General features: G+C 34.3%; 1 protein-coding gene across 1 annotated transcript in view; it reads right to left on the bottom strand.

The window, feature by feature from the left end:
- Positions 1-18,771, bottom strand: part of LOC137396488 (transforming growth factor beta receptor type 3-like) — a 29,523-nt gene extending 10,752 nt beyond the window's left edge. The window contains exons 1-2 of the mRNA XM_068082783.1: positions 18,471-18,771; positions 377-541 (exon numbers count right to left, since the gene is read on the bottom strand). Coding sequence (XP_067938884.1) covers positions 377-434 — 58 coding nt within the window. The 5' untranslated portion in view covers positions 435-541; positions 18,471-18,771. The remainder of the gene's footprint in view (positions 1-376; positions 542-18,470) is intronic.
- Positions 18,772-19,119: the final 348 nt, after the last annotated feature.

Genomic DNA, 19,119 nt, shown 5'->3' with positions numbered 1-19,119 from the left:
CAAAAGTTAGTTAAACAAATGTTGTATAATGTTTAACTCTCTTATTTAATGTTTTGGAGGTGAAAGTTCACATTAAATGCTGTCTCTTTATCACAGAAAATCTTTGATAAAACTCTTGTGTTCCTATTTCAAACAAAGCGTGACACCACGGAAGACGTAATTCAAAAATTTTAGAAGCATGTCTTTCTTGTTTAGACAGTTTATTTTGTTTAAATAGTCTTCTTAAAGTAACATATAATGTTTCAAGCGTATTTATTCAAGTATTTTTGAGCATAGTCATTCACGAAGAGAAGACAACTCAACAGATACGCTGAAATAAAAACTTACTAACACGCCTCAACTGCTGGATTTGCGTAGTAAGAGAAGGCAGACTAACCCATGTGTATAGCAGCGGCCATAACCGTGACTAGCTGTAGGGCTGTAGTACTGTTCATGTCTGAACTTGATTAGGGAAACAAATTGAGATCAGCCGGTAATAGAATGCGCTTGTAGAAACTCTTTTGTCACATTCTGCTTCTCAAACTCATCCGCTCTTTACAATCTAAAAACAGTCGAAATGATTCATAGATATACTTGTCATAGCAAATAATATAGCCTGTGGAACTTGAAACTACTGTTTAGCAGACCCAAAAGTCACATGTTAGGAAGTAGAGGTTATTTCTGATAACTTAGCTATAGTCAGTGTCTGGTTGTTATATGTTGTGCTACAATACAAGAATGAACTTTTTATGACATGAATGTACTTCAACCGGACAAACCCACGGATTTCTAACATCCTGTATATTTGGTATAGCATGAGATCATCAAGTGGTGAGGGTGTAGTATGATGCCACCCTTATGATGCGTGTGCTAGCTACTCGAATATATAACAGAACAACAATCTGTCATTATTCTGACCTAATCTTTAATAATATTTGAAAGTGGAAAAGCTTTTGAATCCTCTTTGTCTATTTTAAGCTCAACACAGTTAAACGCCTACGCTGTCATTTTAGTAAGAGATCAGAAAAAGGCGGATACAATATTCACTTTGACAGATGATAGCAGGTGGTTGTGGTAGCCATTTTATTATATCTAGATATAGTGGTTTAGTGAGAAACATTTAAAGAATCAAGGTCATGTTTTAAAAGATATGCATCATAATACAATAACATAACACAACAAAATATAATTGAGTTATGAAAATTCTTCGCATACGTTGAAAAGTACCGGAAACTTGTGCTAGATTTTTGCACGCAATACCAAAAGTCAGTGTAACCACGACATGTGGGCAGCATGCCTAAATATGATCACGGTGTCTTATCAATTAATGTAGAACAACATTGCATCAGTGCGGGTTACGCAGCAGCGAATTGTCATCAGGTGTAAATGGAGAGCAGATGTCTGGCAGGAGATAACAAGTGCCCCAGCACAATAACGCTGTTCATCTCGAGACCTTCATACAAGTGAGTTGACTTCATAGCGCACAGAGCAATCAATAGGGTATTTTTCTACCACCCATGGGAGTTCGTAAGATATCCCACTTAACTTAAGATGAAATCATTACCCTTTATCAATGCGGCCTTTGTTTTGGACATGCAATTATCGGATGGCATTACAATCAACCCTAAACTCTTGGTAAATGACCTGGGGCTACAAGTATTTAGCTTTCCTCTTTTCTTGCTGAATGCTGATACTGTTCCGTTGGATGGCTTAGCAAACAAATAGCCTAAGATCTATATTGTATCGAGAAACGTATGGAAGTAGTTCATAGGGCAGTTAGTGGATATGTAAGTTGAGTTAGTGTGGAAGTAGGTAGGAAATTATAACCATCATTTGTGAATTAAACTTGAAGGACTGTAATGTAGATGGTGTCAGTTGCGGCAGCTGATCGAGAAGCCTTTTCAACAGGTCACGTATTGTTCCTTAAAGAAACATAATAAAGAGCACTGACCCAAGAGTGTCACTAAAAACTTGATCAGCCAACAAAAATGGCAGTATATCGAGTGTGGCACTTGACAGCGAGTGGTCGCCATGCATATCACTTACTTATTTTCACTGCACCAACCTTTCAACATAACCTGCACCAAATGTCATCTGCAATCAAATTTATAGTACTAAAAAAGTTAAAAATCTACATCAATCTGACCGAATCATCATAAAAACCTTGAACATTTTGGTACTTTGTGGCGATAAAAATGGTTTCAGTGTCCTCGTTAATGGAGATGAGAATTTAATAAATGGTAAGTTTTATGTTTGCCATTTACAATTAGACAAGATATTTTTTTGATATATAATAATAAAAAATTATTTTAAACAAATTATAGACATTTTTGAAATAGATATGAATTCAAACTACGTAGTATATCTAATCCTCAGTGAATAGCTATTTTAAAGTGTTTTCTTAGGTCTCTCTTGCGCTGCTCTGTGCTGATAATAACAGCATTGATTGCTGTTGCAGCTGCTGCCGAGAGCCAATAAATAACCAATCACTGAAAAATATGTGACCATAAGTGCTGCCGATGCCCTAGTTTGTTCGGTCAACAAACCAAAATCAGGCAGCGCGCAGTAGCGTATTGTGCCTCGAACAATTATTGCCATAGGGATGGGCATTGACTGCGGGTTGGAAATATTCATCATGAGCCTAATAAATTTTCAATTGCATCCATCAAGGCTAAATAATGATGTGCTCATGAGATGGTGAGATTGATGTTCACAAAGGAGTGTAATTGATATTCACAAGGCTGTTGTGAGTTGTCAGGCTGGATGTTTATGAGTTGGTGAAACAAATGTTCACAAGATGATGTGACTGGTGTTATCAGAAGGTAACCAGAAAGGCTCAGTTTTACTACAGTTGTGTGATTATCTTCTCATGTTTCAGATGATGAACTCTAAACAGTGCCTTTTTTTAAGTCACCATTTCTGTTACTTGGTTGCCCACTTTTATTAATGTAAGTACCATTTGTAACAGATGTTCTTTCCAAAATATGATTGCGTGATCACTGACAGTAGAAGAATAATGTGGTTCAGTTTAGCCAATAACTTGTTCTCTACTGTAATAGAGAGATTAACAGAATGTGACTTCCCTATGGCTTGAATCAATATCATTTCTGCTCATTTGATGGAATGCATTCGCATAGACTCTTTTAGCTGAGTCAACTCATATGCTGACCCTCCTGACACTTTCTGGCACTCTGACTCTCTTGACGCTTACTGACATTTTTGACATGCACTGGCCTTTCTGACACTCTCTGACACTTGCTGGCACTGTGGCTCTCTTGATGTTTGCTGACACTTTTGACATGCACTAACACCACAAATTTCCTGACACTTTGGACACAGGCTGGCACTCATTGCACTATCTGACTCTTCTGACACTCGTTGATACACACTTATACGTTGTCACACTCCTGGCACTTACGGCTGATTAAACTATCATCATGCGCAATTCAGAACTATTAACTATCATTATCTCAAGAACTGAACATTCTAGATGCTTCTTGGCCTGAACACTGCTATTATTAAGCACCAATGTTACAAAGTTTACTATATCATATTTGTACCACATGCCGTTACCAATTGTTGTTTAGTAACATCAATGGTTTATACCAAGGCGTGAGGTAAAGGGTGCACTCCTTTTAGCCTTGTACTAAGGCGTCACACCGGCAGAGTACATGTAAATGTACACATGTACATATCTAATTCAGCTATAACCAAATATATAACTTGCTGTTTTGAAACAAACTGTGTCAGAGGACATGTAATTAGCAAGGAATTGGCCAATGTTGGCTCATGAAAGGCAAAAGTGTTATTATTAATATTATTTTAAAATTGATGATTCTTATCTCCAAACCTTCATGCAAAAAATAGTTAGTGAAGTATTTTTAGGCTTTCGGTAGTACGATGATTTTTTTGATATTTTTATTTGGAAAAACCTTAATTTCTCTACCGGAGGTTTAGATAATTTTCAAGCATTTGTCTGAGTTTCTAAGAAAGGCCTGCTTGTGCTGGTTGTAGTTGTCATTAAAGAGCATCTACTGCATTGCTAAAAACTAGCGGTCTACCACACACCTGCTATGAGCTGTCAATTCAACCGATCTTTTATACTTTCTAGCAAAATGCGGTCAATCATAGGATAACCAGGATCGCATCAAATTCTTATCTTCCTTATGACAAACACTTGAGAACACCTTAGGCATCCTAGTCTTGTACCAGTCACTTTCGCTATATCCAAAGTTTGCAGTTTGAAATTGGCAATTCATTACAACTAGTTCACAAGCAATTATCTAAAGGTGAACATCGGTGAACCATTACGCACAGTTAGTGCTGCGTGTGTATTGAACTAAACTCTTCAGTTTAACGAGTTTGCTAGAGAGATCATAATTGGCTCCTTGAGTGGTGTAAGTTTGCTAGAGCGATAATAATTGGCTCCTTGAGTGATGTAAGTTTGCTAGAGAGATCATAATTGGCTCCTTGAGTGATGTAAACCAACCTCCTTAAGCACTATTTATTTTGTTTTAAATTTATCAACTTTCTGAGATAAGATGTTATGTAATAATTGGTCACAGTCATATTTTTATTTACTTGTAAACAGAAATATTATGAATAATAAGTTTTATTATAATGTAATAATAATATGAATAATAATGTTTTTGTGTAAAAAAATTTAGAACTAACTACTGCAGGTATATAAATCTTATTGTAAAATTATTACTTTTATAATTATATATGGTGCTCATTGGGATAAAGATTATAAAGTTTGCAAAACTAACTTAGCAAGATTAAATAGAATAATAATAAAAAACTAGATTATAACTAGTTTTGATTAAAACAGAAAAGAAAATAGAGAAATACTATTTTTGGTATTGCGGAACCTGTTTAAGATACATTCTACATTTATTGTTAGCTGCCAAATTTTGATTTCTCAAACCAATATTTTAGTTCTATAAAAAACATTGTTTATGCAGTGGATTCTGTTTTGAATGACCTTATTGCTGTTACACACTGTAATCCTCTTTCTGCCAGAAGTTCTGCCGAGCCGTTTGCTACATGACCATAAAAAATTTGGTTCTTTTAGCTATATAAAGTATTGTATAATATATATCATATAATATATAATATATATAATATATTGTATTGTAGTGCAGAGTAGCAGATGATTTGCTGATGTAAACTACTTGAACTTAGCCTCTCACTTTGCTAAAGTATTTATAAGTTTTATAATTCATTAATTTATCATCTTGGAAGCCAAATAGTACTCCAACTGATCCCGGTGGATAATAATATTTTATCATCCAAGTATTTTATAGAAATGACCTCAACAAAAAAGTACTTATTATTTTTTGCTAGTACCTCAAATGCAAGTAAAATTGATTGAAGGTTTATTACAAACTACTTAAAGGCAGCTGAGTTGAGTTGCTGCATGACCAAATTTGGTATCCAGAAAAAAGCATAACAAATGCTTTCCTTAAACAGCAACTCTTTATCTAACATAATTATTAGACAAAAGGAGATTGATTTGATCAAATAGATAGAAATTTAATTTATAGAACCATATAACATTCCAACTTTGACTCTATAAAGATAATTATAGCTGAAACTGAGCGATTGATGTAGGTTGTATTGTTGCCTCTCACTAAAAATTGGTAAAGGTATACTCAAGGCAAAAATTATGTTTTAAACCAAAAACTTGTGTTTCTAATTTCATACAACGTAAGTGATAAGTTCTAGGTCTGAGCTGGTTTTAAGAGGAGCATTTGTTTGATATGCGTTTTGTTGGTCACGCTTAGTTTAACCTTTATAAAAAAGAACCATTTGTTTTTATTTGATTAATGTTAATAGATTTCTAACAAAGTTCATATGCTTTAATATCTACTTTGGTGACAATTATAAAATTTATTACAGTATTGCACTGAAATTTAAAACATAGTAGCTAAAAGCAGAAGTTGGAAAGCTAATCAGCCATGGTGAGAAATTAGGCGGCCGGCAAAACAACAAGTTTTTAGATATAAAGTACCAGTTTGTGAATCCGGTAATAAGAGAGTTAATGCTATCACTTTGACTGTAATTTTACGTAAGTAAAAGTCTATCAGGACTTCCTACCCACAACCAGACTGAAAATAAAAACTAATCTGTCTAATTTAAAGGGATGTCAATAGGCTAATCAGGTTTTAACCATGCTTGAATGAAAATGCATATCATGAGCACCTGCATTCGTTGTCATTATAACCATAGAGAACTGCAGTATCCTGTAACTGTATCCGCCAGCTGTCACACAGTTTCCATGACAATAAAGATCAAAGTTAGCATCACTGTGACCCAGCGGTGACATTAGCACGCTATTACGCAAGGAGATCAAGGTTGCATCAGTTTGGTACACTCCATAGAGAAATAGTATGGGATACAATTAATAGCTCTCGCTTGTCATTTGACTCAAGTCAGAATTGTTGAACCTTTGGAGGTTAGTCTAATGTGAGAAATAAAGTAGTGTTTCTCTTGGTTTGTTGTTTAAAGTGTGGGTTTTCTTCTCCTTTGTAATCACAACAGGTTTTGATTGAGTAAAAAGGGGAAACTATAAATGTAGCACCTTCTTGCCAAAATAATGACAAATATTTATGGTATAAATAATTCTGCCATTCATGAAGAAAGCTTAGAATTTTGATTAGCCAGCATCAAATAAAATATTTACTTATTTTTTGAGCAGATATGTGCTAACCAAAGAGGATCTGAGACTAACAATAATGTAATAATGTATAATAATAATAATACATGGGATAAAATGTGTAATAATAATATGTGTAATAATATATGTAATAATAATATGTATAATAATATGTGAAATAATAATATGTGTAATAATAATATGTATAATAATATGTGAAATAATAATATGTGTAATGATATGTGAAATAATAATATGTGAAATAATAGTATATATAATAATATGTATAATAATGGCATAGAGTAAGCTTAATGGTGTTTCGTGTTTTCTAAGCACAATGGACACAATGGAGTGCGTGAATAGCTGAAAAATCTTTGCTATAACAAGCGAAGAGTCACGATTGGTTGAGAAGAGGTTGCATCATACAGGATTCAAACTTGCGACAACAGGTTACATCACCCACCTGCTACCACCTGCTACTACCTGCTACCACATGCTCCAAACATTCACTGTTCATCTACTAAACTTATTGTGCACATACTTATTCTCTGGGCAACAGCAGACCTGATGATCTCTCCTTCCTGCTGGCTGCTAGGGCACTAGTTACAGTAACTTACGCTGTGACTGAGGTACAAAAGGGTGCAGAGGTCGTGGAGTTTGGGAACACTTATTTATGATGACTAAGAGATGACTAAGTGCATTTGTTAGGGCGCATCATCAAAACCTGTGGTTTGCGATTTTTATAAATATCCTAATGTCTTAAGCTACTATAGTCAAACACTTGCTTTGCAACAACTTCTCGAGTATTTTAAAAAGGTTTTAATTAGAGTCATCATTAATAGAATCATTGCTGTGTATTTTGCATATGGCTGAAAGTGGCATGTAGGATAGCTCAAAGTTCATGGACATATCATATGATAACGCCGTATGTTATCATGCGTTGAGAATTCTAACTCACCTTTAAAAATTTCCAAAATGGAAACACCTTTAAAAAGCTTTGCATTTGGAGCTTTTAAGCCACAAAACAACATACCGGTTGATCCAACCGAACCAATCGGTGTATGTTGAAATTTAATTAAATCAACAAATAAAAAATCCGTTAATTTTTAAAACCAGTTTGACTAATGCTGCCTCAAATTTTACTATCGTTTAGACGAGTTGCTAGATGCTGAGGCTATAACAGGCTTATTATAAGTAAGCTCTTACGTGTTCAAAATAGTTTCGTTTTGACTCTTTGTGAGAAAAGTTCATTTTACTGCTTTGGCTGTTCCATTAATATTCACAAAAACAGTGTTTTTGAGTATTTTATGCATTCAAATCTGATGATTCAGTGATTGCTATGTGCAAAGCATTAAATGGTGTTTTTATATGATACATGTAGTCAATCATTACTCAGTATTAAAATATCTGATAAACTATTTAATTAATTTGAACCGCAAAAGGAAATAATATATATACCGTAAATGAATATATAATACTGGTAGCTGATATATGTGGGTAGGCTAATACTATGAAAGTTGCATAATTATAGATCCAGTTAATATCATCAAATGCCAGCAGACACTACATGTATGTTTCCATAATGCGGATGATGCGAATTTGGAGTTGTAAGCTCATTGAGTTACTGTACGACAAGTTTTTCAATGGACATGTCGATTAAAAAATGCTTTGTTAAAAAAGATCGTGATTTCTACTCCGGAGGTCATAGGGGCACATTCTAAACTGCTCAAATTGAAATAGGATTGAATCAAGTGTGGAAAATGTTTAAAATGGAATAGCTTGCACAGCATTTTCTTGCGCAGCATCCCCAATCTGTTTCCATCTTTTGCAAGCATGAAACATGCAGTAAAAATTTGTGAAAACTCGCTTGACTTGCAAATTTTTGCCATTTTATCTTGTGGATGACACAGATTAACAAGTTAACCTTAACAATTAACAAGTTAATCTTGTCATAAAACGTAGTGATGAACTGTAAAATGTAAAACAGTAAACCAATCAGAGTGGATGGTGGATAAGCAAGGAAACTGAAAACATGAATCACTTTGATTACAAAAGCCTGAGAGACCCTCATGTATTTACATTAGAGATGTCATAACAAATCAATTCCTTTCTCTCCTCCCCTCACCAAACTCTAATCAACATCAATATATATTGAATTTACTCCCTGGCCTACCAATTTTTAATCAATTAACATTTTTGCCTCGCTTGCAACAACAAATTAGGGCTGCAGGGGATCTAGATAATTGGTGATCATGGAATGACCAAGAGAGCCTGTAGATGTTTGCAAAATAGTCTTTGTTAAATGTAATGCGAGTTGATTGTAAGAATGCCAATATAAAAGGCTTCTTAGAAATGTTGGCTAATTCAAGCAAGTCTTGAATCATGAGAAAATATTTTATTAAGTTCACGGAGTGCAGAATGGCCCGCGGAGTTTGTGGTCTCCAGAATCGCTCTTATCATAAAATATATAAACAGGCAGCGATTGGTTAGAACCAGCTAATGATACGTCGAGTTGAGCACTTTTAGGCTCAGAAATAGACCAAATGACTTTTTAATTGGAAAAGAGATTATTTTAACATGATTATCTTTCATAAAACTGACAAGAATAAATCGTATTTACTTTTTTCTGAATTATTCCAGTTACATACGTGGATTAATCACTGCAGGTGGTTAATACCTTCCGAGCAATAACTATTGAAGCACACATACAGTTTAGCACAGTTTAGCACACAGCAAGAAAAACATGCAGAAGATACAGAAAGCTTTTGCAATTGGATTTTTATTTTTCAAGTCCTAATAATATAGAAATTTTTTTATTCGCAGAAAAATTTCAATAGTATTTGAGCAACTAAAATCTAATAATCTATTAGATTAATATCTATTTATTTAGTTTTTTATTAACTTTAAATCAAGTTAAATGTGTACCTTAATTATTACTTTTATAACTATGTATGGTTTTTATTAGGGTGAAGAATATAAAGTTTGCAAAAATAACTTAGCAAGATTAGATAGAATAACAAGAAACAAACTAGATTATAATTAATTTTGATATAAACAGAAAACAAATTTCTGAAATACTATTTAGTAAATACTAAGTTGCAAGAATAAAGTTTTAATCCCCCATTTAAATAAATGAGTTTCCCGTGCGAGGATGAACAGTTATGCGCCACGCGTGCACGAAATTATCATGAGATGCAGACTCGAAGAATCACGCGCGCGTGCAAATATCTAGGTTAAAAACCTGGTCATCCAATACAAGTATTAATTTACAAAAAATTATTTTTTGATTGACAGTTTGTGAATGCGGTACCTATTTTAAGCATGGGTCTCTTTCATGGTAAACAACCTAAGCTGCGCATACAAAACCAATAACAGTGTTATTTAAAACAAACTAATATTATCTATAACATTATAAATAAAGATTTCATATGATTATTTTGTTAATTTCATATTTAAGTAATATTTGAAGTAGAGATGTGCATTTATTTGAATAGAAGGTGAAGCTTGTCAAATGCTTTTTGAAACACTGTAATGTTTTTTATACGTGGAAATGGTTTGTGGTAAAGGAAACTATTTTTTGTCTACCACACCAAAGACCTTTGTTCATAAGCAGGCAGAATACCTGGTGTCAGTATGGTTTACCCAAATCTTCTCAGTGAAAGGAATATAGAGTACCTTTCCCTTCCGAATTGTGAGATTTTAGAGTTTTTTTCTATTAAGCCACATGCATAAAATTAATCAATAGTTAGAATTATGCTTCATTGGTTAGAATGATTTATCATTTGTAGTTTTACAAAAACTGGCATTTTCAACATGAGAATGGTTGAGATGAATTGTATCCAGCAAAAGCAAGTCCATATAGACTTGGTTACCCCATTGTCATTACAAGTCATCAATCCTCTACCACTGACATCACAATGTATTCTATATGATAAACAATAAACCACTTCTGGCTTATTTCGACCATTGCCCAAGTAAATCAGCTTAGACAAAAATAACAGCTTTATAATGAGCTCAGATGAAAGAGATGAAAACAAAAACAAAACAGGAGGAGCGCCAGGCTCACCTAAAGCGATCAACAATAGATTAATTATCTGTCGACAAAAAATTAATACTCCCCTAAAAATATATAAGCCAACTTCACATCGTCTTCAGCTAAGCTTCTGATATCAATCCAAAGTTACACAAAAAACAACAATTCAAATACAGATTAGCCTACTCTACAGACCTATGTCATATCTTGGCAAAGAATGTGAATTGTGGGAAGAGGAATATGCATTGTGGGCCGGAATTGTGTTAGCGATGTGGTATATTATAGGAAAGTTATGTTCTACTGTGGAACAAAGACAGCCTCGCTGAAAACAGTAAATAGTTTAATTAACACTGGCACTAATTCAAAAAATACCTATTGCTGTGTATCTCAACAACATTGGAGCACAAGCTATGTAACAATAACTTAAATTGTTGATGATCAGTCAGATCTACTAAATAGCCTCTGTGCCTTGACAATTAAAAAGTACTACGTTTCATGTTTAGATTATTTATATTTGTGTGTGGTGGCCAATTTTATTTGTTTTTTAAAACATCTGTTTAGAGCATCGCAATGAGCTGAATTTTTAATAGCGAATGGCTCTCTGGTTTAAAGAGACTGCATAAGGGTGAGGAAATACATATTTGTAGCCTCAAATATTTGCAACATTTCTACTATCTAAAAATGACTTCTGTTGGCTCTGAACTAATAAGTTTTTTATTCCGTGACACCAACATACTACATCCACCATCATATGTTCCAGTTTATGAACTTTCTGTTACTACAACCTACAATTCACAATCCTGACTCTCCTACAATACAATTAAATTATTAACTTTTAAAACACTTTTGTTCAACTCACTCAACTATTTTTATATCTGTCTTTTCATTTTTTATTTTTTGGCATAAAAAACATCATTTTGTTGATGACTACTGATGCCATTAAAAGGTTATACATACATAATATATTTTAATTAAATTTATGTCAGATTCATTAATGTGTATATGCCATATATGTATACATATAATCTCATTATATGTATACATACGTTATATATACTTTTCTCATACATAAATATACATGAGAAACAAAGTTGAGAATCTCAACCCATACTGGAAACATCCAAGCTCATGTTTACTTGCATTCTGTAATTTTCTGTATTTTGAATTTGGGATTTTTCTTATTTTTCTGCAGTTGACCACCAAACCTAGCTTCCAAGTAGTTGGATTACAAGAGTGCACTACCACTCCCAGCAAGAAAAATATTTTGGTTACTTGATTGGTATGATTTTAACAGATATGTGCCAAATTACTCTTTTTGTAGGAGTAAAAGAAGTAATACTTGTTTTCTATAGTTTACAGCTATTTTATGATTGGCTATCTGGTTGTCGATGAGTATGCTTTACGCTTTATTACAAATATTATAAAGAGTATTATAATAGTATATTATAAATATATATTATAAATATATATTATAAAAATAAGTATGTTAACAAAAACATACTCTTTAAACCAAAGGTGTCATTAATGAACTGCCGTGTAAAAATATTAAGAACAAATTGTTTTTCTTGTTTTTGTCCTTTCGATAATATATCCAAAGCCAATCTTCTACATAAATTTTACCAACACAGATAGGGCTGTCTAACTAACGTCTCCATATGAATGAGTGAGAGTTCTTGAGCTTATGTTTCTCTCGGTCTAACTTCATGCATATATAATCATGACGGAAACATGATTCGCATAAAAGGCAAGTTGTATACCTAAATGTTCTACAATAACATTTCTGTTGCAAGTTGATCTCGCGAACATGGTAATATACAATATGAATAAACTATTACAAACTGCTACAACTGCTAACACGCATTGAATACATTTGCTAGTATCAAACAGCAGGTCAAATTCTAAGCCTTATGTATTTACAGTTCTATGGTGGGTAGTCTTTCTACAGAGCTCTTAGTTTGCATTGAATTCACGAAATCTGATATCTTTTATGTGTGCATTTTAGCCCAATCTCTTCAAATAGAACAAGCGATTTGTTATAGGAGCATTAGCTTCAGTTCTTAGCGGAAACTTTTTAAGACGGGAACGATCACAGTACAGCCCTTGTTTAGCGTGTGGACTAGCGCAATAGGCTTTTCCCTGCAATAATATTGTTTGAAGAGCAAGACTAAGCTAGAGTAGATATATCAGGTTAGCAAACATACAACAATATCCTAATCAATAACTGCTATTGTTGCGGGCGCTACGCGCATGTCTCGGGTGCTGGAAATTTTTTCTGCAGCAGAAACTTGCTAAAATTCTGCAAAAAAATGTCAGCAAGCATAAACACTAGAATAATCATCACCAACTTTTTGAGAAGGAGACAAAACATTAGAAACGTCAAGTCTCAGTTCAGCTGAGAAAGTTTTAGCTCACCGCCTGTATGCAGTTTCATATCAAAGTTTGTCGAAGAGTTGTGCCCTTACAAGCTTAGAGAAATATCAATAGTGTTGTGTCTTAGGAAAGCTGCCTTTGCACTTAAACTTGAGTAGAACTGTTTAAGTTTTGCAGCTGAAGTTGAAACTAGTATCTCTCTTTTGTGAATCAAATCTTTCAGACCTCATATATTCTCTGTCTTTTTCATCGAAGCCACCTTTCACAGCTAACCCACTTCCGCCTATTCTACCATTTCTATTTTCAATTTTCACACCTCAACCGTCTTCTGTACTTCACATCTCACCCATTATCAGCTCTCGCCCATAAGAGCCTCTCGACTCATTTTTTACCAATAGCTATTCTCTGCCTCTCACCCTTCCCCTACTTGTTGTAATTTACTCTTCACCCACCTTTCGTAACTTTTCCTTTACACACCCTTCTTGCTCACCTCATACATTCACTGTCTCTTAGATTATATCTAGCTCTGCCTCTCATCTCTCAAACATTTTCCCCTTCTGCCACCTCTCGCCTCTATCTGACCTCTGTGTGACCCTGACATGTGATCTCATGAACAACCAGATGAATCATTATTATTGTTATTATTATTATTGTGGTTTACTGTAGCTAAGATGCTGATAATATAAATTTGTACCAAACAGAAACTATATTTCCGGCTCATTATTTGCTATTTATTTTTTGCAGATTTCCTGGTAGCACTACAGTAGCACTACGCTGTCAGCCATCACTCAAGTCAAGTACTTCTTATGTTAGTGTATGTGAACATTGAAATCAAAACCCTTCATCATCAATCATACACCCAGACTTTCACATCCTCATCAAGAAAGCTCAGACAGACATAGAGTTCTGACATTAGAGCCATTGATAGAGCTGGCGCCAATTCTCCGTCAAGCGAGTATCTTTGTCAGTGGGTATATAAGCCGTTAATCTTACAAATGCTATAACCGTCAAAATTTAAATACATAATTTAAAAAATGACAAAATAATTCATGCACTAAGCTTTGAGTTTAAAGGTTTTTAATATATTTTTCATCCAACAAGTTTTTAAATTTCAGCGTAATGTTACTATATTTGGTCAGGTTTTTTTAATTTTTACCAGGCAGGAATCTCGAAGAGGTCTTGAAAAATTGGTATTATTAATTGTTACAGTTAATTTGCAGCCATCAAGTTTTAATCTGATTAAATAAATGGGCTTCTCGTGCAAGGATGAGCGGTTACGCGACACACGTGCACGAAATTATCATGAGATGCAGCCTCGGAGAATCACGCGCGCAAATATCTAGATTAAACACCTGTTTATTTAATAGAAATATTTACTCACGAAAAAATTATTTTTGATTGACAGTTTGTGACCTATATCTAAGCATGGATCTCTTTCATGATAAACAGCCTAAGCTGCACACACAAAACTAATAACAATGTTACTTAAAACAAACTAATATTATTGATAGCATATAATAAACAAAGATTTCATATGATTATTTTATTTATTTGTCTCAATTGCATTATATTAAATTAGTGTTAAATAATCACACAGAGGTTTGCAAAGAAAAACCTGTAAACCAGTAGAAAAGAATGATGATGATGACATCAGATCAGCTAGAACTTATTCATAAAGTGATGCTAATTAACTTGCAGCTATCAAATGTAATTAACAAGATTAAAAATATTGAGCGAAAAAAGTTTGACTGATACTGAATGTTGCCAAAACAAATGATGATCCAATAAGTTTGCTCTTCTCTTAATAAACTAACGCAATACAGGTGAAGGCCTCTGCCATAGGCAGCTAGTAATCAGTCCTCAGAAGCGTGAGCGGTGATGCAATACAGTTTCAAAAATATGCATGTATTCTTTACATAGTTTCACTTTACATAGTTAGTTTCACTTTACAATAAACGATGTTAAGTGCTACTTACAACTTATGTACATCATCGCAAGGAGAAATGGTTATGTAAAACTGCTATTCCTAGAGTTTATTGTGTGATGAGTGATTTCTAACGAGTGTGTATTGTAAGGGGCTATTCTCAATGCTGTCAATCAGTAATAACGCTTAGCCATAAAAAGTGGCAGCTATGGCAGGGTTATGCCTAGTGGGAAAAGTAGCGCTGCCGAGAGAAACAGGAAAGGAGCAGCTCACATTCTTTGTGAGATTATTAGATTTTTATTTAATTATTCTATTATTGTGCAAACGGGCTATTTGCTGCAGGAAACAATGATACTGGTAATAAAATGTGCCAATCATGCTCCATTATTATCCTACAATATTTCCGCTATCGTCCTCTATTTCTCTTGCTGCCTACCTTTGCTGCCAGGAGTGTTTGCAAGCTCTACTAATGAGTTGAATCGCATGTTTTATACAAATTCAGGGTCATTTCATGCATTTAGACCAAATGGACTGTTAAAAGAGGCGTTGAAGAAGGCTGAATATAAACGACTATAAAAGGAAGCATGGCAAGTAATATTATGCAAGGAATCTCTCTATTTGAGCTCTTACAATCAATCTGGTACCTAGTAACATCTGATTTTTTTCAGCCAAGTGTCATTCACTATGTTTCCACTGTGCGAATGATGAGGATTTGGAGTTGTGTGCACGTTGAGTTACCGTGAGATTAGTGTTTCAATGGGCAGTTGTATGGTACAAATCAAAAAATGCTTTGTTAAAAAAGATACGTTTTCTACGCCAGATGGCAGAGCGGCGCATTTGGAAATTCTTAAATCGAAATAAAAATGACTGAAATCTGAAAAATGTTTAAAATGGAACAGCTTGCGCAGTATCTTCTTGCCCATCATTTGCAAATGTCATTTCCATCCTTCGCAAGCATAAAACTTTTTAAAAAGATTTGCGAGTAAAAACAACCCGCTGAACTTGCAGCTTCCATCTTGTGGATGCCGCAAGCTTGTGGATCAACCCTGTCATGAAAATATAGTAATTGAGGTTCTCTATGCTGATAAACTACGTAACCTGTTGATGTCTATGCAACAGAAAGTAAGATGTTACACACCAGGGCATGATCTTATTCAATGGCCAGTACTAATCTCAGACCTGTAAACATACATTGGTCAACTAGAATCGATTTTCTTGAATACACTGAAGCAAGCTTATATAATAACTGCCATGTGTAAGCTAAAACAGCCGAGTTATGTTTATATGTTGCAATGTCATAAAACTTTGTTGAAAGTTAATCTTGCAAGTCTGATAACACATCCTTCTCAGGTCTACTGTGCTGATATGGTAACATTTTGATTGATATGGTAACATTTCGATAGTCAATAAAACGTATAGCTGTCCAGTTTCTGCGCTGTTACTTTATATTAAAATAAGCTAAGATATTGTGCAGAGGTTTAAATTTGAGCATATTAGAAAATTACAAAATCAGTCAAATTTTCTCCTTCTTGATGTCGATGAAAACTTAGATGAAAAACATTATTTGGTGAAACTTTGATGGTTTTTGTTTTTAACTATTAAAAACAATAAAAACTTCCAAGTTAAGTTCCACACTTTAAAATCTTGCGACGCCATTTAATTTTCAAATTTAGCAACAGCCAACTTTGCCCAATTTAAACATATACCTAGGAAAAAGACTTTTTAAAAGCCTGCACTTTGTTTCACATTATAAATATGTAGAACATCTCATAAGTGATCTTACAATGAGCAAGATTGTGAGCTACACTTTGTGCTATGAGCCACTACAGCAACTACAACACTGTACTATGAGCCACTACAGCAACTACAACACTGTACTATGAGCCACTACAGCAACTACAACACTGTACTATGAGCCACTACAGCAACTACAACACTGTACTATGAGCCACTACAGCAACTACAACAGTAACATTAACAACTATAACTACTACCACTACTATTACTACTACGATTTCTGCTATTATTACTACGATAGTAATTTAACTGTTACTATCATTTATACAACTACAATGTCACTTCATCTGTCACCTCCATTACTACCACTAAATCCACTACTTACTGTTATATAGCTTTTGGATATTCAATATCCTTTAAACTTAAATTCTCCGGCTACTACTTTCTTTATGCTACTACTAACACCGCTTGTAACTACTAATTACTACTGTTATACTAACTATTGATAATGTGTTGAATACTTCTTTAGTACTAAAACTATTTCTCCTCATTGTAATAAGAATACTGGCAGAAATAGTACAAAACTACCTCAAATGGTAGTGTTACTAGACCTGCTGATTGAAATGCGCTTAAGATATAACCTTACCGTATATACTAGGATGACATTGTTTGATTTTTCAAACGAATAGATCTCATTGACCAAAGCCGAGCTCATTATGGACATTACAATAGATATTGAAATGTCGCTATTCGATTTTGCACAATCGCGCAGCGCATAGCTCGTGGGTGATTGCAGCTGTGTGTAAATAGAACATTCGTCTTTACACTCTCTTCATAACGCGAATGCCTAAGTAATGAGCCAAACTAGCAGCTTAGAGATATGATTAGTTCATAGGAGAAGCCTCCTATACTCTCCTAGTTTAGGCACAAAGTTGAAAAAGATAAGCCCTCAATGTCACAATCACGGTGGTTATGTTATCTAAAATACATCATATTCAACTAGGAATACTAACTGGTTGCCCTGTTATGACCTAGTAACTTATAAACGCTAACAAAAAACAAGTTCCTGTTCCAAGTGTTATGACCAACAACGATATATATATAAATACAGCATATAGGAGGCTCCGATTCATTTCATAATAGACAGCTGCTACAAGTCATCCCCTGCCATCTTTACTTTCATACCAGCTGTTACAAGAGGGATGATGTATTAAAACAGCTGTGTAAGAATATTCACACTTATCAGCTCAATGAACTCTAGTGAGTGAAATTTTAGCTAAGAATCTATAAGACTTGTTATCTCTTCGATAAATGGAACTCAAATAGAAACTGTTTAATGACTCACTGAGAAGTGCTGCTTTTTAGTATTTCAAATAGAGTTTGCTAAAACACACCAAAATGAAGCTAAGAGGGTTGTACATTAAAGCTGCAGCTTACTCTAAATGTATGTTAAAACTGGTTTCTCAAAACTTGGGGAAAGAAATCAACACTCGATACGGAAAAGAAATAACTAATCTAGCATTGAAATTTCAAAACTTGGATAACCCAATGAAGAACATGAGAAATTTCTTTTTTTCAAGGAAGTTTAATGCAAATAGACATACTGTTGCTTGCTCACACTCCGCAGGGAAAACACTCATCATTGACTACTGGTCAATACTGGACTACTGGGAATACACTCATTATTGCTTCTCACATTATCTGGCATGTCATAGAGTCGTGTGAAAACTCTATTAAAAAAACCTTTTCAATCGAATATAAAATAATACCTTTGGCTAGATATTTCAACTCCAAATCTTCAAGTAAGTTGAAATTCTCCAAATCCCTTCTCCAGGCTTGTCAGACTGAGGATTTTTAGAGCTTTAGGGCTAACAGAAAACGATAATATGTATATACTAAAGTACTCCTTGCTGTTCGTCAGCTATTCCACATATACGTATAGGAAGAAGCTGGATGCTACGGATCTATGCCTGATTTTCGGTGAGCGTGAAGACTAAATACTATGTTGTTATGCAATGTAAAAGCTGGCATGCGCAGGCGGTAGAATATCTAGAAGGTATTCATTACTATACAAAGTGCTATTGTGCTGTTGAGATTGCCCGATGTCATTGGGTTGTTGTTTACTCCGGCATTGATTGGCCATTCACTAGCAATTAGCTACGTTTCATTGGATAAGACCGCAGGCGTCAATGGCAATTTGCCAAAATAATTTGCAAGAGAAGACAACTCTAGTACAAAATGAATTTTTTTAGGGATTTTGCTAAAAAGGAAGCAAAAAATTTCGTAATGAAAAAAACAGTTCATACAAGTATGTTATCAAGCGCAAATTTATTTATTCGTTGTCTTTAGCTCGTGCTCAGTCATCATTGCATTATTAACAGAAAGTGCAGCCATGGATCAGTAGTTAAGACACTAGCT

This window comes from Watersipora subatra, chromosome 5 (genome assembly GCF_963576615.1).
Source record: "Watersipora subatra chromosome 5, tzWatSuba1.1, whole genome shotgun sequence".
Lineage (NCBI taxonomy): Eukaryota > Metazoa > Bryozoa > Gymnolaemata > Cheilostomatida > Watersiporidae > Watersipora > Watersipora subatra.
Note: the sequence above shows the minus strand (reverse complement) of the source record. Positions and strands in the feature narration are given on the sequence as shown.